At 41.9% G+C, this 24953-nt stretch overlaps 1 protein-coding gene across 1 annotated transcript in view; it reads right to left on the reverse strand.

Annotated features, from left to right (window-relative positions):
- Positions 1–24953, reverse strand: part of COG5 (component of oligomeric golgi complex 5) — a 644155-nt gene that overhangs the window by 53908 nt on the left and 565294 nt on the right. The window contains exon 19 of the mRNA XM_082254383.1: positions 1597–1673. Within this exon, the coding sequence (XP_082110509.1) occupies positions 1597–1673 (77 nt within the window). The remainder of the gene's footprint in view (positions 1–1596; positions 1674–24953) is intronic.

Below are 24953 nucleotides of genomic sequence, written 5' to 3' on the forward strand. Positions count from 1 at the left end.
TGCTGTGGCACTCTGCATTTTATTGGGGGCATTGCTGTGGCACTCTGCAATGTATTGGGGGCATTGCTGTGGCACTCTGCAGTTTATTGGGGGCATTGCTGTGGCACTCTGCAGTTTATTGGGGGCATTGCTGTGGCACTCTGCAATTTATTGGGGGCATTGCTGTGGCACTCTGCAGTTTATTGGGGGCATTGCTGTGGCACTCTGCAATGTATTGGGGGCAATGCTGTGGCACTCTGCAATTTATTGGGGGCATTGCTGTGGCACTCTGCAGTTTATTGGGGGCAATGCTGTGGCACTCTGCAGTTTATTGGGGGCATTGCTGTGGCACTCTGCAATTTATTGGGGGCATTGCTGTGGCACTCTGCAGTTTATTGGGGGCAATGCTGTGGCACTCTGCATTTTATTGGGGGCAATGCTGTGGCACTCTGCATTTTATTGGGGGCATTGCTGTGGCACTCTGCAATTTATTGGGGGCAATGCTGTGGCACTCTGCAATTTATTGGGGGCATTGCTGTGGCACTCTGCAATTTATTGGGGGCATTGCTGTGGCACTCTGCATTTTATTGGGGGCATTGCTGTGGCACTCTGCAATTTATTGGGGGCATTGCTGTGGCACTCTGCAGTTTATTGGGGGCATTGCTGTGGCACTCTGCATTTTATTGGGGGCATTGCTGTGACACTCTGCAATTTATTGGGGGCATTGCTGTGGCACTCTGCAGTTTATTGGGGGCATTGCTGTGGCACTCTGCAGTTTATTGGGGGCATTGCTGTGACACTCTGCAATTTATTGGGGGCATTGCTGTGGCACTCTGCAGTTTATTGGGGGCATTGCTGTGGCACTCTGCAATGTATTGGGGGCATTGCTGTGGCACTCTGCAATGTATTGGGGGCATTGCTGTGGCACTCTGCAGTTTATTGGGGGCATTGCTGTGACACTCTGCAATTTATTGGGGGCATTGCTGTGACACTCTGCAATTTATTGGGGGCATTGCTGTGACACTCTGCAATTTATTGGGGGCATTGCTGTGACACTCTGCAATTTATTGGGGGCATTGCTGTGGCACTCTGCAGTTTATTGGGGGCATTGCTGTGGCACTCTGCAGTTGATTGGGGCAAGCTGGTCACTCTGCATTGACGTCCCCCCCCCCCCCCCCATTGCTCAATCTAAAGGTTTGCGCTCAGAAATTTTTTTATTTGCTCAGCACAGTAAAAAATTAGAGGGAACATTGCTTAGGACCATGTGATATTTCAGTTTTTATTTTTTAATAAATCTGCAACAATGTCAACAATTCTGTGTTTTTCTGTCAGTATGGGGTGCTATGTGTACATTCATGAGGAAGAAGAATGAACTTAAATGATTTTAGCAAATGGCTGCAATATAACAAAGAGTGAAAAACTGAAGGGGGTCTGAATACTTTCCGTACCCACTATATGTTCTGCATTAAATATGCTCCATGGCATAAGATTTCAGGTAGTCACACAATAATAACAGTGCTACCTTTTCAGATGATCCTAGTTGTCCAGAGGCAATGCTGACCTTTAATAATTTGGCAATTATAAGTTTTACATTTTTAGAAAATATTATATGCGCACCTGAACGATCTCAACAGCCTGTATGACTTTCCAAGATCAGCCACTCTTCTGCACAAGGGAGCCACCGCTAATTCCATCTACAAAACAAACAGACGTGTAAGGGAAGGGGGTTACGAAGATCCCTGCGGTGCCATGTTACATTGGTCGCAGGACTGTGTACAGATACCATTTACCTATAATTTTTATATCTCTGCTAACCTGCTAAAATGTAAGTTTGCATATCATAATATATATATTTTCACTATTTACCAGAAGATTCTGTAATTCTGTTCAATCAATCTTGTGATTTACACACCTCTGCATAGCCAGATCGGTGATGCACTTATTGCTATGTTCAACTTTGTGGTTTCCTATGTCATCTCTGAGCTTCCAGCCAATGGGTAATCACCATCATCTCTGCAATGAGCAGAATAGTGACCAAGAAAAAAGTAATAGAGTGATCTTTCCTGGCTGAGACCAGAGGTTTGTAAATTGCAAGACTCTCTAAACAGAATGGAAATTCTTTGTAAAGTAGAATAGTAAACATATGTACAGCATTTCCAGTGTGTTCAGCTATTGTTCATATTTCCATATTAAACTATTTGAGCTTCTTAAACACACTTATAAAGGCCCAAACACCATCAAGCCATGTTTGGACTTTCATGTTGTAATACAGAGCCAAAGATGAAATTCACAGCAATTATGAGATTATATAACATGTATGCTTATTTGCGTACCAATTTATTGTGTGTACCTACTGTAGTCCTCCACTCCCCGAGCTTACTTTGTCAGGCTAAGCTATATTCGATATTGTGGAATTCCACAAGAACACTTACTATTGCATATTAAGCCCTCACCAATTATAATCCCGTGAATGTTAACTTAAGAAATTTAGGGTTTTACATTGCTCCGGCTATCATTTTAAGACTCTATCAGTAAAATTTTACTATGGTACTTACAAAATTTTGGTCCATGTTGACTCAATAGTATTACATAATTGCTATGGATGTCTTATGCTGTGGACCTCTGTTCCCTAAAAATTTTATGCTGCATATGTTCCCAAGTCAGACCCTTCTACCAAATTGTAGCAGAAATCATTAATCACAAGATTGGACGATGTCATATTTCATCTTTTGCCATTTAGATTTGGTGATTTTCGTACCACTGCAGACCATTTTTCTGTTCTTAGCTGACAGGAGTAGAGTATAGTTTTCTGCTGCTCTAACTTATCCTTTTCAAGGTTTATCGTGCTGTGCGTTGAGATGCCCTCTAGAAGAGTTCTGCTGTAAAGTCTGCTACTTGTGCACTTCCTGCCAGCTTAAGAGGTATTCTCCTACGACCTCTTTCATTAACAAGGTATTTGCAGCAAAAAATGTCACATTCCCTGGATGTTTTTCTCATTTTCTGTATGTTCTAGAAGCTGTGGTATATGAAAATCCAATGCTGAAACCACACAATCATTCCACACTCAAGTTGCTTAAATCACACATTCTTCATTTTATTTGACAGAGTGGCAGCTGAACCTCTTGACCAAGTCTGCTTGCTCTGTGTATTGAGCTGCAAATGCATAATTAGTAGTTTGGATATTTGCAATAACAAGCAGATGTACCTAATAAGGAGTATGCTATTCACAAAATGCTTTCTTTGCTACCGTCTTAATGGGATGAATCAGATATCATATACTGCAGAGAAAACTTTATAAAATAGCACATCCATCTAACATCTGATCAGTGTGTCTGTAATTAATTTGATATCATAATAAGGTTATCGCTGCTTAAGGCTGAATTTAAACAGCAGGAAACTAATACACAGAAAGCCTTGATGATTTAAGCCCTGCCCCAGACTTGCCACTTCTGCACATTTTATAACTGCTTAGCTTGTCACAAAAGCATATTGTAAAAAGAAATTATAGAATAATATTGAAGTTGACTTTAAAATCATATCTGTTGCTAGTGAAGAAAATTTAATGTATATATAATATTCACCGTGCTGGTTATAAATGTAGTAATCTGGTAAGATGAATTTACCACATACTGATGTGCCAAAGTGCGTCCCTGCAATTTTTATATACAATTATCTACACACACACACACACACAGCTAAGTCCAAAAATATTCAAACAGCGACAGAATTTTTGTAATATTGCTTTAGCGGTTTAAGTTATACGGCCATTTTCTTACAAAGTGCACCTATTTTAAGGGCCCCAAAAGTATGACTATGATACGTTATTGAAAATGATTAGCAATCAATGCCCCCCTGACGTCTGGAACCACCAAATGCTGACTTTCATACCTAGTGATGCTTTGCCAGACCTTAACTGCTGCTGTCTTCCGTTGCTGCTAGTTCTTGGTCTCCCTACAGTCTTGCTTTTAACACATGAAAGGTATGTTCCACCAGGTTGAGATTGGGTGACTGACCTAGCTATTGAAAAACATCCCACTTCTGTGTCTTCAAAGGCTGGCTAGCTTTAACAATGTGTTTTGAGTCCCAGCAGTTTTTTTTTTTTTTGAGACTTACCAGAGGTTTGCACTGTGTGGCAAACCATCTGTACTATACATATTTTTATGAAGATTAGACATGACAGTGAAGCACCAACCTCCCTGGAATGTCTAGTTCTAGGGTTGGATGGATAATGTGAATGAGTTTTTCTTCACCAAGAAAATAATCCAGCAACCATCCAGCACAGTTGTATTCCATGGTGATAAATGCCTCTGGAATTTTTTTAGGCCGATTTTCCTAAAGGATAAGTTCAGCTTCGGGAACATGTTCCCGATCCTGCTGCCACTCTCTGATTTCCACACTCCCTGTGACCACAGGCCGGCGATCTTGCCGTACCTGCTGTTACTACTCAAAAAGAGCGTGGTAATGTGGGGCTCCGCCCACACAGCCACGTCATTGATTCACAGATCCCTGTGAATCAGTGAACTATAAGTACCGACAGCCTTTGCAGCTGTCACCTTTTAATTCTACCAGAGCACTGTTGAGCACTCGAGTAGTTCATTGAGTCTTCCTGTCATTGTGAAACGGTTTACCTGTATGATGTACGGGCAGGCAGCTTACACTGGAAGTCTGTAGAAGTCCTGCATTGCACCCGCAATCTGCTGATCGCAGGTGCAATGCATTCCATGCTCCTACAAAAAAAAAAAAAAAAAATAGAATACACGTTTTTTTTTTTGCCTGCAAAAAAATTTGCATTTATTTATTTAATTTAGTTTAAAGTGAACTTTTCCTTTGAGGAGCTGAGAACGAAAATGTTTATTTAAAAGATAAGTGAAGATTCGCTTTAATTATTTAACCACATGAAAAGCAAATCTTTGCCTATTTATTTAATCTGCTCATGATTGGATAATTGAAGTGAACCTTTACATTCTCAGCACCTTACGTAAACAAGCCTTTTTTGAGTAAAAGAATGTATTAAATTGCTGATTTGGCCACTGCTAAAGTTTATGCCATCTTTCCGATGAGTTTGTTTTGTTTTTTTTTCCAGCCTGATAATGGTCTGCTTTACATGTACTGACAGACCTTTGGCCCTTTTTTTTCAGAGTTCACAGCAACAGCTTCCAAATGCAAATTCCACACTTGGAATGAACTGTAGACCTTTTACACATTTAATTTTCAATTAAATAATAAGGAAAATTCCCCTCCCCTGGTCACGGAACATCTTGCCAGCTAATTTTCCAATTACCTTCGGTGTAATGATTCCTAAACCAGCCACCCTGTTGGGATGCTTATATATCATATTGTTAAAGCAGACAGTCTGCACATTCAGCTCACATTATTATCATTTAACTCCATTTTTTGGTAAAACGTTACCAATGGCCAAATATTTATGGTCCAAGCTGTATATATACACAGTTACTCAAGCACATTATTGAGTGCTATCAAATTCAGTCCACATAACCAAAACCTTGTCAATTTCAATTGTAATTACTAGTTCAATAAAATGCAAAAGTTCAGTAGGATGAAAATCCTTATGTTTTGCTTTACACTTCAAGATATTTCCAATTCTGCTGTGCTGCTCTTGCCATTCACACCCTGCAACATGTAATACAACCCCAGGGTGACATCACTATTAAAAATTGTTTAGCTATTTAGCATTTTGATAATTCTCCACCCCAGGCTGCTTAGAGGATGCATGAGCATAAACATGCTTGATGAGGATCTCCCTATGCTCCTCCTCTACTGTATGCAATAAGTGAGAGATACAGAAGGTGGAAAAAATACAATCTATAAGGGCAAATGTGTCAAACACAAGGCCCATGGGCTGAATTCGGCAAACCAAGCCATTTCATGTGGCCCTCACACCTCTCGTCTCCGCCTCCACCTAGTCCCACCAGTCGGCAGCAGGGTGGAGAAAGAGAGGCTCCTCCTATAGGACCCGTGCCGCTCTGTGCAGCAGCAGTACCCCCTCATGTCCGCTTCCCCTCGTCTGAGCATTCAGCAGACTGTGAGCTGACTCTAGACCACCTCTGGTCCTTCTTCAGAACCTGCACTTTCAGCTTCCAGCTTCGCTTTAGCTTCTTCTCAGCAGAAGCACAAGGTAAAGGGGGTGCACTGTGGAGTAAAGGAGGGTGGGGGACTCTTGAGTTTGGATGGTTGGAGAGGGGGCTCTCTGATGTAAGGACGGTTGGGGTGCTCTGGACATCTACTCATAATTATTATGAGAATAATACAATTCTACGCCAGTTGAAAATTAGGGCTGTACACCACTGGTATCATCCACAAGAAACTTTATTGGAGACTGCTCAGAAAGAACACCATGACAGAACCATGTTCTGCCGGAACAGTCTGCAATAAAGCTTGATATAGATGATATCAGCGTGCGACCCTCCTTTAAGACTTGCATCTGCTACAGGAGTGTGAGTGGGCTTCGTGCTGTTCTGCACCTGCCCTTTACAGCTGAAGTCATAAGTTATTACTAAAACCAGTAATAATGAAATGCAGAGGCACTTATTTAACTGCTTCCCCCCCATTGTAAAATGACAGACGGACAGACAGGAACCCTATTGTTCTGGGAGGACATCCTATAATGTCTTCCTGAGAATGGGCAGCGCTGCGGCATGATCTGTCACACGCTTTGTCCACTGGACACAGGGGATAGATAATAAGTGCACCAGCCCACTGCCAGTGACATGTGATCGCTGTGACCGAACACTGCAGACCACATGACAGTTGTAAACAATGAATGGCTTCCTTTCATGCCATTCATTGTATATAATTGTGTTGCTAGCTGTGATTGGTCACAGTGATCAGATGGTACAAACAGGGCCAATCACAGCCCATTTGTACCATGTGATTAGCTGTGGCCAATCACAGTTAATCACAGCAATACACAGTGTCTACACACTGTCATTCAGTAAACATATGTGCTTATAGCAGTGAAATTCACTGCTATAAGCTATCATAGGAAAAAAAATGTGGGTATAAATCCTCACGTTATCGCGCCTAGGATTTTTTTATAAAAATATATAACTGTGAAAAAGAAAATAAATTATTTGAGCTGCTCGTCAGAAACAACAGTGGGTTGTGTGAAATGTAATAAAGGGGAGACATCGCTCAAAACTTAAGGTGCTCAACTTTAAAGTGTCTGTGCTGGATATTTTCAATTTACACTCCTATACTTTAAAAGTGCTAGTGCAAAAAGTGCAACAAAATCAATAAATTCTAAGTGATGATTCCAAGGTGCTTGGTGCTCAGTGCAGGTAAATGTCCACATGCAACATCAGGAAGGGGAATCCGTCACCGAGTAATTCAGTCCACTTACCAGATGACCCCTTGGGGTCTAGCATGGGTAAATGGTCTCTTTGGAATGGTTCCCTTTGTTCCCGGAGCCGTTTCACCTATATGTTACTACTGGGATGTGACTGGGAATCTGTTCCACTATCCCGGAAGGAGCCGAGTAGGGCTTCTACTAAGTATCCCGTTTGAAGATGTGGTGATCTCAATGGAGCATAAAGGAAGTAGGGAGACTCATGGTGTAGTATGTATAGACAAATATTTAATAAATGCAGTAGTCACTTACATTTCAGTTCAAGTAGTACAGCTAGATCGCGGAACGATGTGGATGCCTGTTTGCGTTCCAAAAGCCGGAAGTGACGTGGGGCGTAGTACGGGACCCGACGCGTTTCGTCTTCAAGCTTATGACATCATCAGGGAACACGTACAACGCTCAAACTAAGTCTATTTATATACCATGCAATAGGCCAATCAAAGTGCGCAAGAGAATGAAGGAAAATTGGAAGTGGACGCCCAGTGGACAATAGGTGTCAACACATTGCATGGATTGTCATCTTGCGCCACCTAGTGTAAATTTAAACGTATGGATAATTTCATGCCTTGTAATTTCTGGCTGCTCTTTAAACTTAAATTAACCCATCAGGACTGTATAAAAATTGAAAATATCCAGAACAGACACTTTAAGTTGAGCACCTTAAGGGCAACCCCCTGGTCCACTTGATACTGGTTTTAGAGCATGTTTACAAGTGATCGGTTATATACAGTTTTCACAAGTGAATTGTCACTATATTTATAATCTCACTGAGAGTGTTTACCGATTTATGTATTTAATATAAGTTTTGAGCGCTGTCTCCCCTTTATTACATATAAGCTATCTTAGTATGTAAAAAAAAAAAAAAAAATATCCTCATCAACTACCCAGAGTGGTATTGCTCTGGTCACAGTATGTAAAAAAATATGATGATGCTGTACTGTACTGGTGACAGTATTTAAACATTTTTTAAATAAATGTGAAAAAAAATACACATTTCTTATCCTAATTTTCCAAAAAAATACAACTTCATAAACGTGCCATGCCTCTTACTAAATACCACAGACTGTTTACTTTCCTAAAAGTTCATTGGGGGGGGGGGGGTATTTGTACTGTCCTGGGTTTTCGGTTCAAAAGAAATGAGATAGGCCATCAGTATCAGGATCGATTTTCAGATAAATACCATAGTTTGTGGACTCTAACTTTCCTACAGACTAAATAATTTACACTGATTTGGGTGATTTCACCAAAGAAATGTAGCAGAATACATTTTGGCCTGAAAAGAGATTAATTATTTGCAAAATTTTATAACTGAACCTAAGAAAAACAAATTTAAAAAAAAATGTCCTTATTTGTTTGTTTATTTAGCAAAAAAAAAAAAAACCCAGTGGTGATTAAATACCACAAAAGAAAGTGCTATTTGTGTGAAAAAAATGCAAAAAATGTCATACGGTTACAGTGTTGCATGACCGCGTAATTGTCATTCAAAGTGCAACAGCGCTGAAAGCTAAAAATTGACCTGGGCAGGAAGGGGGGGTAAAAGTGCCCGGTATTGAAGAGGTTAATATGATAAAGAGTAGACATATTTAAATAGTCTTACAGATACAACCGGCCCTTTAAGAGCAACCATAATGCTGATGTGGCTTCTAATGCAATTGAGCTTGACACCCCTGTATTAGGGTATAAGAGAGTGATACAAAAGGAGGACAAGGTTACAGTCTTGGTATCTACTGTCTACGAGTTTACCTTACAGAGACACCCCCATTTTTGGACATAATGGTGCAAAAAAACAGATGGGGCACAGAACATCATCACACCCAGTGTTTTTCCACAAAAAAAAGTTAGGTGTATATGCTATGTCTGTTTTCAGGGCTACTTAACTGTCTTTTACCCAATAGTAGGATTTTATCGTCTTGCTATTTGACAGATGGTTTTATAATGAACAGGCTAAACTCTTGTGGTTTCATTTAGTGTAAATTAAAATGTCAGATAAATGTCAAAGAATTTTTGATTAACCCACAGAATGCAGGTCAGACTGATTAAACGCTGTAAAAAGGTTACAAGTGAAACAAATACAGTAAAGACAGACCTGGGTTCAATTTATGGACAGACACACAGAATATCCAACTGAGAAGTGACTTTTATGCTTTCTGATGGAAAACAAAATGCTTCTATTTTATGTACAGATATAGATGAAAAAACTGTCAAAATCTTTTCTTTTTTAATATACAGGGAGGGCAGAATTATTAGGCAAATGAGTATTTTTGAGGATTTTATTATTGAACAACAACCATGTTCTCAATGAACCCAAAAAACTCATTAATATCAAAGCTGACTATTTTTGGAAGTAGTTTTTAGTTTGTTATTAGTTTTAGCTATTTTAGGGGGATATCTGTGTGTGCAGGTGACTATTACTGTGCATAATTATTAGGCAACTTAACAAAAATCAAATATACATTATACCCATTTCAATTATTTATTTTTACCAGTGAAACCAATATAACATCTCAACATTCACAAATATACATTTCTGACATTCAAAAACAAAACAAAAACAAATCAGTGACCAATATAGCCACCTTTCTTTGCAAGGACACTCAAAAGCCTGCCATCCATGGATTCTGTCAGTGTTTTGATCTGTTCACCATCAACATTGCGTGCAGCAGCAACCACAGCCTCCCAGACACTGTTCAGAGAGGTGTACTGTTTTCCCTCCTTGTAAATCTCACATTTGATGATGGACCACAGGTTCTCAATGGGGTTCAGATCAGGCGAACAAGGAGGCCATGTCATTAGCTTTTCTTCTTTTATACCCTTTCTTGCCAGCTACGCTGTGGAGTACTTGGACGCGTGTGATGGAGCATTGTCCTGCATGAAAATCATGTTTTTCTTAAAGGATGCAGACTTCTTCCTGTACCACTGCTTGAAGAAGGTGTCTTCCAGAAACTGGCAGTAGGACTGGGAGTTGAGCTTGACTTCATCCTCAACCCGAAAAGGCCCCACAAGCTCATCTTTGATGATACCAGCCCAAACCAGTACTCCACCTCCACCTTGCTGGCGTCTGAGTCGGACTGGAGCTCTCTGCCCTTTACCAATCCAGCCACGGGCCCATCCATCTGGCCCATCAAGACTCACTCTCATTTCATCAGTCCATAAAACCTTTGAAAAATCAGTCTTGAGATATTTCTTGGCCCAGTCTTGACGTTTCAGCTTGTGTGTCTTTTTCAGTGGTGGTCGTCTTTCAGCCTTTCTTACCTTGGCCATGTCTCTGAGTATTGCACACCTTGTGCTTTTGTGCACTCCAGTAATGATGCAGCTCTGAAATATGGCCAAACTGGTGGCAAGTGGCATCTTGGCAGCTGCACGCTTGACTTTTCTCAGTTCATGGGCTGTTATTTTGCGCCTTGGTTTTTCCAAACGCTTCTTGCGACCATGTTGACTATTTTGAATGAAATGCTTGATTGTTCGATGATCACGCTTCAGAAGCTTTGCAATTTTAAGAGTGCTGCATCCATCTGCAAGATATCTCACTATTTTTGACTTTTCTGAGCCTGTCAAGTCCTTTTGACCCATTTTGCCCAAGGAAAGGAAGTTGCCTAATAATTATGCACACCTGATATAGGGTGTTGATGTCATTAGACCACACCCCTTCTCATTACAGAGATGCACATCACCTAATATGCTTAATTGGTAGTAGGCTTTCGAGCCTATACAGCTTGGAGTAAGACAACATGCATAAAGAGGATGATGTGGTCAAAATACTCATTTGCCTAATAATTCTGCACTCCCTGTAATGGTGGTAACAGCACCATGATACTTGTTCTCAAGATGGGACCAGAAAGTACTTCTGTATGTGGCTAGGAATGTACTTTTACATTTAAGAGGTAGATTTTGCCACTTTAGTCCTGATCTGTCAATAGTATTCCCTATTTTCCAGCTGACTGATATCCATTTGAAAAGGGTGAAAAATGCTACTGAAAAAAATAAAGATGGCCCTCATTATAACAATTGTTGATCTATACAGTGACAATATTTTCTGTAACATTTTACAAAGTCATTTGTTCAGGGCCTTCATAACAGCACTGAATATACAAAAGTTGAGTAAAAATAATAACCTCATCCAAAATACCTTATAGTCTAAAAGGAAAGGCACAAGAGGTAATGGTAATACTTGACAACAGTAATTGGAATGGAATAAGTCTGTGGATATTGTGGGAGAAGATATCTGTCAAGAATAAATTCCTTCATGAAATGGTGTCTTTTATAGTCCAGGTCATCATGATGTGAAGGACTGGTAGATTCCTAAAGTGTTACAAAACCCAGAACCTGCATTCACTATATCTGGTCTCCCACAGTACATGGAGATGCAATTATTTTAGTAAATATAAATGCATAAACTGTGTATGTGTCACCAGCGCAAAAACATTTAAGAATGAGAAAACAAAATTATATCTGGTTTGCTGCAGTGAAAGTGACTCCATCCAGCAACAAAAATCTGTAGGTAGCTGTGCTAACCTCTATGTGAAATTTATCTATTATCCTACATGTTCACTAACACCACTAGTGATATATAACCATTACGTGATAACAGAAAACTGTACTTTAAATAGTATGGCAAATAAAATTACAAAATGTGATATTATAATCAACTAAAAACATATATATGTGAACTATGCAAATCTAAAACAAAAAGTGTCAAAATAAAGGGACTAAAGTGTCCGTAGGATTTTTTCGTGCCAGTAGTGATATCTTGCTCATATGGTGATTCACCCAGCTAAACGTGTCTAAATCCACCACCTTCCAAAATGTTCACTCACCAGAAGGTAGTGTATTATGGGCCTGATCAGTATATGCATCTCCTATGGTCCTGGATACAGATGACAATGTTCCACTGGTTCCCAGTTTACTCCACCTAAGTTCTCTCTCATACATTCATGGAATTAAATGATAGCCATGCATGCGCAACATTCATATTAAAAGATTTATTTAGATATCATAAAAAAAAATTTACATTCACATGCGATGGTTTTTTTTGGACCGGCACTACGTCTATCCAGCAATCACTAATCCCATAAATTTGCTGCTTTGTTCAATGGAGCCGGCGTGCGCTTCAAGCCTCGATTCCGTTGGCGGTGCAGGAACCAGAAGTTACGTTAACCTCGCTCCACTAGCCTAACCATTTTTATGGTATCGAAATAAATCTTTTAATACGAATGTTGCGCAATTATGGCTATCATTTAATTCCATGAAAGTATGAGAGGGAACTTAAGTGGAGTGAACTGGGAACCAGTGGAACATTGTCATCTGTATCTGGGATCATAGGAGACGCATACACTGATCAGGCCCATAAGAAAGGTGGTAGGCATGTTTAGCTGGGGGAATCACCATATGAGCAAGATATCACTACTGGCACGGACTAAACCTATGAAATTGCATAGTCACATTATTTGGACTCTATTTGTTTTGGATTTGCATAGTTCACATATATATGTTTTTTACGTGATTATCACATTTTAAATTTTATGTGCCATTCTATTTACAGTACAGTTTTCTTTTATCACGTATTGGGTATATATCACTAGTGGTGTGGTTAACATGTAGTATAATAGAACTTATTCACATAGAGGTTAGCGCAGCTATCCACAGATTTTTATAAATGGATAAATACCTTTTCTCATCAGCAGTATATAGCAGCCTTGTGATTTGTATCAGTTCTTAGTAAAGCTTGTAGGAGGAGTTTTCATTCTCCCCTGATCCTCTCTCTGGACACGTATGGACAGTGCTGATAGGCCCTGTACTGATCACATGCACTCTACCAAGAAAAAAGAAAAACTCTCTAGCAATACACACCAAACTGAGTATGTGCAGGCCGTCCCCTTGCTTCCCTAAATATAAGGTTATTTTTTTTGGAGGCAGTGAAATAAAAGGAGGATCAGAGAAGACAGGATCAAACAGCCTTTATACACAATGCAAAGGATTAATCTCTTAGGTTCCACAGTGAGTATAACCAGCATGCTTTACTGTACATACAGACTGATTTTACTGTTGTGAGTTTAGTAACGCTTTAATGGCCTGCAGAGCGCCAGTCTAAAGAAAGGTATTGGCACAACAGATGCCCTGGAGACATGGTTGGAAACTTGTTAACAAAGAAGAAAAAGTCACAAGGTCTGAGGTAAATATTACTTAAAATGTAAACAGCAGCAATCTAAAACACACTTTTACAAGTTGCCCCTAGCATACCTTTTTTGGACACACTTCATAAAAGTAGAGTGAAGGAAAAGAACATTTGTAAGGTTTAACTTAGGGTAAGAAAAATCTAAAAAAGACACAGCAGTAATAAAAAAGCATTTTGTTTTTTACGTTAAGTGGGGAAGACTAGAACCTCCATATCGCGGTTTGTGTCCCCCTTGCAGAGATTTTCCATCACTTCCTCTGCCAGTGACAGCATTGTCATCCAGAGAGAATGGCAATATTTGCAACAGTGACACAATGATAAAACCTAGCAAAGAATTTTGTCAAAAAAAAACAAAAAACGAAGTTTTGATTACCGTTCGACTTTAGAAAATGGAATATTAAATTGTATGCTGCACATAAATATTTCCATAATAAAACACTGATTCAGGTTAATCAATGTCCTCAAATTAACCTAATTTGTTATCCAATATAATTATAGTAATTAAATTACAAGATAACTTTTGCTTGAAACGACATTTTGTAACTCATGGGTATTTTCTGTGCTTTGGAAACAATCGGTCTGTAAAGTAGCTTTTCAAGGTGACATTCTCTGGTAATTGTGCCTGGATTAAGGGAATAAAAATTACATCAGGCTAAACAATACCTCAGAGAGGAAGTATAGGGGGAAAGGAAATGAAAAACTCAGTTGTTGGATACACTGGAGAATATATTTACAGTATTTTATGGTAGGTTTCCAATAGCACATATAAATGACAGCAGCATGTAAAAAGTAAAGGCAAAAAATATTTTGAAATTCATCTTTGTAAAGGATTTAGCTATATGGGACAACTTAGATTGCTCAAATGACAGATTTCACCCTCATACAGTAATTACCATTAGGCCACACTGTAGAGGATAGCAGCAAAGTTGATCTTGTAGACTTATGAGACAAATGGGAGAAAATTTGCCAGCAATCTTATATAATCTGGGTGAGTCAGACATTGAGTTCAATGGAAGAGATTCATTGTAGATACACTCTGAGTTAACAAAATGTTGCAACATCAATAAAGGTATACTAATATTATATAGGACCTTAATTCAGGTAACAAGGGATTCTTTTTTTGAGTTCACTGTGAACCAAATTCCCGCCTATTTAGAAAAAAAAATGGATTTTTGTAAAATCTTACCGTAAAATCCTTTTCTCTTAGCTCATTGACAGACTTAGTCCTCGGTGATTCAACACCCTCGGGTTATGCTGCCCTCTACAGGAGTAGGACTAGACAGGAAAGAAAATGTTCTGGCCACACCCTAGGGGCAGTCCCAGAGGGTATATCCTCTCACTTCCTGCTCTAGCAAATCAGTTATGTCACAAAGCAGTGTTTAGAGAATTTAACCCAACCCAACTCAAAAACAGAGGGGTGGGTACTACGTCTGTCAATGAGCTAAGAGAAAAGGATTTTACGGTAAGATTTTACAAAAATCCATTTTTCTCTATCGCTCATTGACAGACGTAGTCCTCGGTGATTCAACACCCTCGGGACGTCCCAAAGCAGTACCACAAATGAGGGGTGGGAAAATGGAAATCAAATCCAATCTAGAAGGCCCAACCGGTGCCAACTAGAAGTTTACAATGCTCATCCTCAATGATGAGACTCAACAGAAATTTTTCAACAGAAAAAAACCCCCGAGGTAGACCACCGGTCTCCTCAAATTGCGGCCTGCAAAACCTTGCGGCCAAATGAGGCATCCGCCGATGCCATCACATCAATCTTATAAAATTTTGTAAAAGTATGTATCGACGACCAGGTGGCCACCTTACATACCTGGACCACTGACGCCTGATGGCGATAGGCCCAGGAAGTACTGAGCGCTCGAGTGAAGTGCGCCCTAACAGGGAACGGAAGATTCCGACCCTTAATAGAATAAGCCTGTACCACCGTCTGACTGATCCATGTAGATATGGTCGCGGCAGACACAGGCAACCCCCTTCAAGGGCTATCCGTGATCACAAAAAGTGAGTCCGTCTTACGAAAACCACTTTAGGAAGGAAGGATGGATTCGGAAGAAGAACCACCTTATCCCTATGAACCACCAGATATGGGGAACGACAAGATAATGCGGCCAGTTCTGACACCCTGCGTGCAGAAGTAATGGCCACCAAGAAGGCCACCTTCTGGGATAATGTAAGCAAGGGAATCTCCCTAATATCTTCAAAGAGAAGTTTCTGAAGAACCGACCACACTAAATTAAGATCCGAGGCGGTAAGGGTGCGCGCACTGGCGGAGCCAGATGTCGCACCCCCTGGATGAAATTCCGCACCAAGGAATGATTAGCCAAAGGTTTCTTGAAAGAAGATTGCTAACGCCGAAAACCTGACCCTTGATCGTGCTCAAGGATAGTTTCTGCTCAACCCCTTGTTGCAGACAGACCAAAATTCGGGTCACCGAATAGGTATGTGGGGGAAATCCAATAGATTCACACCATGCAATATAAGACTTCCATGTGCTGGAAGTCGCTTTCCTTGCTTTAACTGGAGGTAGGAATAACTGAAGCTGACACTCCCTTGTCCTTCAGTACCTGGGTCTCAATGGCCAGGCCATTAAGCCAGCGACTGTAAAGCAAGATGGAAGATCGGTCCCTGAGACCGCAAATCCTCCCTGAGAGGAAGTCTCCAAGGAGCGTCCGCGACTAGCCTCACCAAGTCGGTGTACCAGGCTCGACGAGGTCAGTCCGGAATTTCCAGAATAACTGGAATTCCCTCCACCTCTATCCTGCGAAGAAGTTCCCGCAGCAACTTGAGAGGATGGAAGGCATGCCGTAGCTGATACTGCCCCCACGGGGCAATCAGCGTTTCTGCTGAGTCCACTAGAGGATCGCGGCGCGAGCTACAAACCTCCGTACCTTCCTGTTAAGCCAAGGTGCCAACAGATCCACATCCGGGATGTCCCAATGAAGGGACAGCTAGTGAAAAACCTCTGGATGAAGAGGCCATATGCGATTGGATCCGAATTGGGCTGCTCTAGAGCTGCTCGATCCAGTAAATCAGACAAAATCTGATCGCTCTCAGTTCCGATACCCTTATTGGTAATCTGGATACTATCGGAAGGAACGACTTCCCCTGGTTGAGCATCGGAGACTTCCTGGTCCGCTCGCTCAACCGGATCCGATTGTCCCGGGAATCGGAATTCTGATTCCATTAAAAAAGAATCTCCTTCAGGAGAATTCGGGTATGAGACTGGGTATACGGTACTGCCTCTAAGAAGGCCACCATCAGTCCCAGCCAATTGACGGACAGCAACATCCGAATAGTTGACTGAACCTTCTGGAGTTTCTCCGCAAGGAGAAACTCTCTTGCCCAGGATGTATCCAACCTTAGGCCCAGATAGTTCAGTCTCCTGGTGGGAACCAGGGATGATCTTTGGGAAAGCGAAAAAACGTTGATGTCCTGCGATGATGGGGATATAAAGATAGGCCTCCTAAATGTCTATGGACGCCAGGAAATCCCCCTGATGCAGGGAGGCCACCACTGTACGGATGGACTCTATTTCTTCCCAAGTCCAGATTTGGACGCACCTTGCCCTCTTTCCTGGGCATTGTGAATAGGTTTGAATAGAACCCCTGAAACCGTTCAATGTTAGAAGGGAAGAATCGCACCGGTGGAAGTGATCGAAACTCGATCCTGTGTCCTCCAGAAACCGGTGAAGACATCCCCCCCACCCCAGAGATGGGTAGGGGCGCATCAGGCTGTATCTTCAGGCTTGGCTGAGCCGGACTTTTTGTTTAGCCGACCAGCGCCCTTTGAAACCCCACTAAAGGGGCTTTGGAGGGTTTCGCCTTATCGCTCGCCCTCGCGGAACGAACAACTCTTTATGAGCAGAAAAGGAAGGTCCTCGTTAGTTACGAGGTCCTTTTATCCTAACAGTCTGTGGCAAGACAGCAGGTGGTACCGTCTATCCTATAAAGAGGAATTCCTCAAATGGATAGCACCTAGCCATGCGTTTGGAAATAACAGGGGTTCGTTTCAAAACGACCCTATTTGGGTAAAGGAAAATCCTTTGCCCTTTTGGTAGTACCAAAAAGGAATCTCAGTCTCAGCTACCTCTGCCGGTGTAACCTCAAGACTAAAGGTTTCCCGGACGGACACAACTAGTGCATCCACCACTCTTGTGCTTTGGCGGAGGCAGAAACGTGCTCCTCACTGCTGAGGAGATATTACCTGAGACAACAGCCCCTGAAGTATCTGATAAACAATAGGGGTAGGCGGGGGTCGCTTCTTGACCCCCGTCCCTGACAGGCCACCTCCACCCGGGATACCAAAGACTCCAAAACTGCCGATAATGCATTAAAAACAAGTGGGGTACTGGAGGGTCCTGCGGCCACCTTGAGGGGATCAGGTGGGGATACCTATGCGGCAGGGTCAATGATTATACAAGACACTTGCCAGCGACAAAAAATGACAAAGTAAAAAATTTTTTTTTTTTTTTTTTGTGTCCCCCAGTCGCAACAGCGCCCCTCAGTGTTACCTGCCTTTTTGGACCCCACAGAGAGAGAGAGACCCCAAGGCTCAGCCCTGATGCACAGAAGTTTTCATCAGCTTGCTCAGTGCTTGTCTTGTTACAGACAGGAAGTCTTTGGCCCTATTTCCTGGGTAAAGGAGGCGGCTCCGCCCCTTAACACGCCTGCCGGCACCTCCCCCTGGCTCCATGAGGTGTTTGAGTCACCTCAAACATGGCCGCCCCCATGCTGGAGACACGAGGCTACACCAAAATTGCGGCCTCGTGCGATCTACCAGACAATATCGGCGGCCTGCACAGAATAGCGGCATGTCTGCAGAAGGATCTCGGCCTCACAACCCTTCACCCTCATGGTGGTCAGCGTGGTCGGCGGTACCGGACCCTGGCGGGCCGTATGCGGTCCGTGGCCGTCGGGAGGCATCTGCTTAGCTGGAGGAATGATCTGGAATGCAGTATACATGTATAGACATCGCCCTGTGGCTACTGACAGGTAGGATACCTTATACTATCACAGTAAAGTTCTAGTACTGCCACTGACTACAATCATTTTCACATTTTTACAATTAGATTGTCAGCTCCCAAACCAAGCCTCCTGGCTTCTTGTACACAAAAATCACACTCAATTAGGGGGATCTGTGCCATGTTATAGGATAGAGGGGAACCCATCCTTACCATTACAGAGAGGGGCCCGCGTTCACCACAAGACCCGTCAGGGGGAAAGGGGGAACATACTACTCACCATACCGGAACCAGGCGGGCGCCAACTCCTGACAGTACCCCTCTCCACCGAGGTAGGAGGGCTGTCGACCAATACGGACGCCGTGACTCATGGTCTTTGGCGTTTCAGCGAGACGTTTAACTCGCAGGGTCAGTCCCCGTCCAGTGGGACTATGTCGCTGCCGACCCAGCGCGGAGCTATGGCCTGCACGCGCTCGTAGGCTGAACTGGGGTGACCACTGGATCTCAACATCCAACCCGTCGCCCAGTTCAGCTTTCTTGCTTGAAGATCTCACAGGAACACTGGAGAAAAAAAGCCGTCTAAAAAATCTTTTCTTAAGGCCCGTACACACGTACCGATCGTCGGCATACAAACGTCGGCGGACGAAAGATCTGCCGATTGTACGCGTGTTAGTATGGTGCCTCCGACAGATGTCTGCGCACAATCCGCGGACAAAAGTCTTTCTTGCAAACATGAAAATTTTTGTCTGCGGACACCAGAACGGACGATTGTTCGCCTGTCAGTACAGAATTCGGCCGACAGACCGCAGATTTGCAAGACTGGGCATGCTCAGAAAATTAAAAACACAGGGAAAGTTAACCATTACATGACATCACTTCTGCAGTCAGCTGAAGTCTGCGGACAAAATTCTTGTGCTGTCCTTGTGCTGTCTTTGCACTTTTCAACAGACACCGACATCCCGGGGAGAAAAGACGAACATTTGTATGCCGACGATCGGTACGTGTGTACGGGGCTTAAGAAAAAAATCCTGCCAGGACCGAAGATCCCAGCAAGGTATCTAGGTCCTTACTCCTAACTAGACAGAAAAAAACTGATTTGCTAGAGCAGGAAGTGAGAGGATATACCCTCTGGGACTGCCCCTAGGGTGTGGCCAGAACATTTTCTTTCCTGTCTAGTCCTACTCCTGTAGAGGGCAGCATAACCAGAGGGTGTTGAATCACCGAGGACTACGTCTGTCAATGAGCGATAGAGAAATGTTTTTTATATGCTTGCAAAAAAAAAAAGGAAATGTGTGAATTAATTTGCCACTAAAGTATACCTTCTTTTTTTTCGTGAAATTGTGCAGGCGGATTTTTTCACTCTAGGAGGAATCATGAACTTCAAAACTCTTTCAAACTGATAAATGCAAGATTCTCTATAGATCAGACAAATCAGTATATGCATGCTCAGGTGGACCTGAGAATCAATATGCTCATCTCTAACTGAATAAACATATATCATATCTCAAATTTTGAACAGTTATAAGACCTAAAATATCAAATATTCATTAAAACACAAAAGGGTATCTATGGTCAATGGAAACCTTTTCCATCTATGTTAAGGAGTATTACAATTTGGTTAATACCTGAATGTGATAACTCTAGGAGTTGCTTAACCCTCCTCTTATGTTAGAATTCCGTTACTATCCATGATGTTTAGGGTCAGTTTTGACCCGTGTTTTAAATCAGCCATAAAATACCCTCTGAATAATTATTTATCATCAAATTTGTTTCTTACCTCTTGGTTACCTTGTTAGGCTTCTTTATCCTTGAAAAGATTGGTTTTAATATTTTTGGTGTGACCCCTAGACCTTTCTTTTGATAGCATACCTCTCATTTTCAAATTTAAAAAATGGTAAAATAAAGTCAGCAACTCTGAAATGAATTTGTCCTATGTTTCTTCACTTTATTTAGAGAAGCAGACAAGCAGGAAAAGAGATAGGCCCCTCCCTAACTACAGCTCACAGGGTTGAGAGGGGATTGGCTGTCACTGTTACTAAGCAGAGAGAGTGTTTATGATTTCAGTTTTGGCACTTATTAGTGTCCTAAAATCCTATATTATAACTGGGTCAGAATTGACCCTAACACCATGAACGTCTTAATTTTCACCACAGTATTTTATAATTTAGTGAAAAGGATTATTTTTCTATTACATTGTTTAAATAGAGGTTCCTGACAAAGTAAAAAAATCTTGATGCAACAAAACAAATTTATGTGATACTTATAGACATTCAAAACCTGAAAACGGGTCAGTTCTGACCCTAACGCAAGAGGAGGGTTAACATAATAAAACATGAATTGAGGAGAAAGAAGATCTGGTCTTGGCCAGTTTTTGGAAGATGTTATTAGTTATGATGGTGTTATGTAGTTTGTGATAAGATGAGCGAAAAAAAGGAAAAGCTGTAGACCGATAGAGTTGGAAAATGTAGAGTCGGAAGATATGGGGAAGGGTGGGGGGGGGGTGACAGAGAGGAGGAAGGTGGGGGTGCCTGCATCCCCTCTCTCTCCGCATGAGACATGCCAGGTAATGTGTTTTGCTAAGGTCAAGTTTACGTTTTTGAATGGAATGTATGGTTCCTGTATTGGATATTTTGACAATAGGAACCAAGAGTAGGATGGTTGGGTAAAGTGGTTATTCAGTAAATTTTATATCAGGCTGTTATACTGGAAAGAAGACATCAGTCATGCTCTATATAAGCAGGGGTTGACTTAAAGTGTTGCCAGTTGTACCATGTTAATGTATATTTGGAGATCTTTTCCTAAGAAATACTAATAAGTTCTTCAATTTTTTTTCTATATTGTTAAGCCTGTTGAACCATTCCTTTTTAGTAGGGATGGTTGCAGAGCGTTAGTGACTAGGTATGCAGTGCCTGGCTGCGTTTAACATGAACATTGTTAAAGATTTGAGGTAGCGATTTTTTGGGATAGATGTATGATGAAGCAGGTATTGGGCAGGGGAGAATTCAATATTCTCTGAGGTGACCAATCGGGTAGTGTCATGGACTAGTTTCCAAAACGGTTAAGACCACCATATATGAAGCATTGATCCTTCAACCACCTCACATCACCAACATTTATTGTAAATTAAATTGGAAATTTTGTGGAGGAGAGTAGGGGTTCTATACCATCTCATTAGGATTTTGAAACAGCATACTTGTGTTGTGACATTTAAGGAGCCTTTGTGAATGTGGGTGCAGATGGATTCCCATTCCAAGTCAGAACATTTTTTCTTTAGATCTCTTTTCCAAGCCAAGCATTCAGTATTGGAGAAAGCTAGGTAATCACTAAATAGAGAGGAGTATAGTCCCAAGGTAAGATGTCTGAGGTGAATTTTTAGTACATAAAGCTTCTAGGGTTGATGAAGTTCTCGTCCACAAGTGGGCATTTTCCTGTTCGGTTAGAAAGTGTTTTGTTTGGAAATATGTCCAGAAAGGAATAGAGTGAGGTTTTAGTTTAGTGTTGAGATCTTCCAATGATATGAGAGACCCTCTCTGAAAAAATTGTGAAGCCCAAACATCTCTGTGGGGCCAAATCTTGGAGAGGAAGACCTCATTCATGCCCAGAGCGAAGTCTGGGTTGGCCCTTAACGGGGTTAGGGGCCCAACCATGCAGTTGGATTAGAAGCTTAGGGCAAAATTCGAAAAACTTCTAAAATGGGGCCAATCCAAGGCTGGAGTTTAGTTTGGGCAGATATGTGTTGTGGGTGTATCCATGGTAATGATCTCAGACATTGTGGTGTGACTACTGTATATGTTCTAGTGTCACCCAATCCTTAACTGTTTGGTGTATGTTCCAATCTGTAATTTGTGTCAAGTGGGTTGCCCAGTAGTAGCGTCTCAGGTCGGGGAGGGCAATTCCACCTTTATTTTTCAGGAGGGTAGGGCGATCAAATTTGATTCTGGGAGGTTTAACTCTCCAGATGAATGATGAGCAAATCTGCCGGAAGGAAGGGAAGAATAATACAGGTAGCCGTATGGGGACGGTTTGTAAGACATAGAAGAAGCGGGGGAGGATAGTCATTTTGAGTAGAGAGGCTCTGCCAAACCACGATAGATTGAGTTCCAACGTTTTGGATCTTACTTTGTTTCCTTTAATATTGGGGGAAAATTTAGTTTAAATAGATCTAATAATGAGGTAGATATTTTAATTCCTAAACAGGTTATCAACTCCTTGTTCCAGCTGAAAAGGAAGTTTTTTTGGCATAGAGAGACCGTGTCTGGGAGGAGCATTATATTTAATGCATTTGATTTTGAGTGGTTCATTTTTAGGTTGGAGAGCATCTGAAAGTGTTTTAGATCTTTTAATAAGTTTGGTATAGAAATGTGAGGGACGGTTAAAAAGAGTAAGAGGTCGTCGGCAAATGCTGCATGTTTGTATGTTTGGTTCTTTATATTAATGCCCCTTATGTCAGGATTTGTACGTATTTTGTTTAATAATGACTCGAGGGTTGGAACAAATAGTATTGGGGAGAGAGGGCATCCCTGTCTCGTGCCGTTTTGAGGGTAAAGGTGTTAGACAGGTGGCCATTCACACAAACTCTCGCCTTAGGTGATGAGTATAATGCTTTTATGTAGGCTCGCATTAGGGATTGAAGGCCAATAGAAGAGAGAACTGCCTCTACATAATCCTAGGCCACCCTGTCAAAACACCTTTTCTTTATCCAGGGAGAGAAAAAAAGTCCTGTTTTGCGTTAGAGGTGAGCCAGTGGTGAAGGTTTAGAGCTTTGATTGTGCTATCTCGGCCTTCTCTGCCAGATATGAAACCTACTTTGTCTAAGGAGATTAAAGAGGGGAGTAGTGGTAATAAGCGATCGGCTAGAATCTTGGCATACATTTTTATGTCTATGTTGATAAGCTATATTGGGCAATGATTTGTAACTAATAAGGAGTCTTTTCCGTCTTTTAGGATGACCGTTATGTGAGTTTCTAGTAGTTGTTGTGGGGGTTGATATTCCGATTGAAATAAACAAAAGGCAGAAAGGAATTGTTTCTTTAAAACGTCTGAGAACATTTTATAGTATAGCAATGGAAGACCGTCTGGTCCAGGTGCATTGCCTACTTTCATATCTTTGAAAGTCTTTTCAAATTACTCTCCCGAGAGGGGCACATCAAGTTTACGAGAGTCTTCTGTAGAGATTGGGGAGGAGCTGAATTTTTTAAGAAAATCTTGGATCACTTGTGCTCTAGTTTCTTAACCGGAAAGGCATTTAGGGTTGATTGGGATGTTTTATAATGAGTGGTAATAATGCTTAAGTTGTTTTGCAATGTCTTCATTGGAGTAGTGTATATTTCCTTGTTTATCCTTTATGTCAGGGGTGGGGAACCTTTTTTCTGCCAAGGGCCATTTGGATATTTATAACAACATTCGGGGGCAGTACAAAATTATCAACTTAAAAATTAGCCTGTTATATTTGGTCAAACATTTAATTAATTCACCCCTAATGTGATGGCTGCAACTGCTTCTCTTTTGTGAAGTGTGTGATGTTAGCTGGTATTAATGATGCTGCTACTTCCAACTGGTTTTCCAGGTTTGCGTCGGTCAGTCTGGTGCGCTGTCGACTCTTTGTGGTGGTAAGTTTTGAAAAGAACTGCTGGTGGGTACTGCTGGCTGAAACTGCTGGTGGGTACAGCTGGCTGCGACTGCTGGTGGGTACAGCTGGCTGGTACTGCTGGTGGGAAATGCTGGCTGGTACTGCTGGTGGGAAATGCTGGCTGGTACTGCTGGTAGGAAATGCTGGCTGGTACTGCTGGTGGGAAATGCTGTCTGGTACTGCTGGCTCAGGCTGGCATTGCTGGTTGGTACTGCTGTGGGCACTGCTGGCTCAGGCTGGTACTGCTGGGGGGAAATGCTGGCGTGAGACTCAGGAGCGGCGCCGCGCTGGAGGAAGATGGATGCAATGCTTCCAGTATTGGTCACAGGTGGAGTGCATTTGAAATCACTCTGCCTGCGACTCAGACTGCCAGGATGGAGCCCGAACTATACAGGAAATATCGTCTCCATTTTAACAGCTCAGCTGAGAGACACAGACTCGTGGGCAGCCTGGGGGGCCAGACCAAATGATTTCGCGGGCCGCATACAGCCCTTGAGCCATAGGTTCCCCACCCCTGCTTTATGTGGTGAACCGTAGCACTGCTTTTTATGGTTTGTATTACTTTTGTGAGAAGTTTACCATTTTGATTACCTTGTACATAGTAAATTTTGTGTCGTAGTATGTATTGTCTTTTGGTTTTCATATTTAGTTCCTCAAGAAGAAGGAGTCTCGAAGTAGAGGAGCTGTCGGTCAAGGAAACGCTGCAATTCGGACCAGCGCCCGGTCGTATGCGACCCTGCGAGACAATTAACTTGCGGGCCAGCCTCTATCTGTGAAGCTATCTCACGGCGGATCTAGTGCATAGCTGCAGTCTGCATGCGCTTGCTGGCTGGAC

The sequence above is a fragment of the Pelophylax lessonae genome (assembly GCF_965119305.1).
Source record: "Pelophylax lessonae genome assembly, chromosome: 4".
Taxonomy (NCBI): domain Eukaryota; kingdom Metazoa; phylum Chordata; class Amphibia; order Anura; family Ranidae; genus Pelophylax; species Pelophylax lessonae.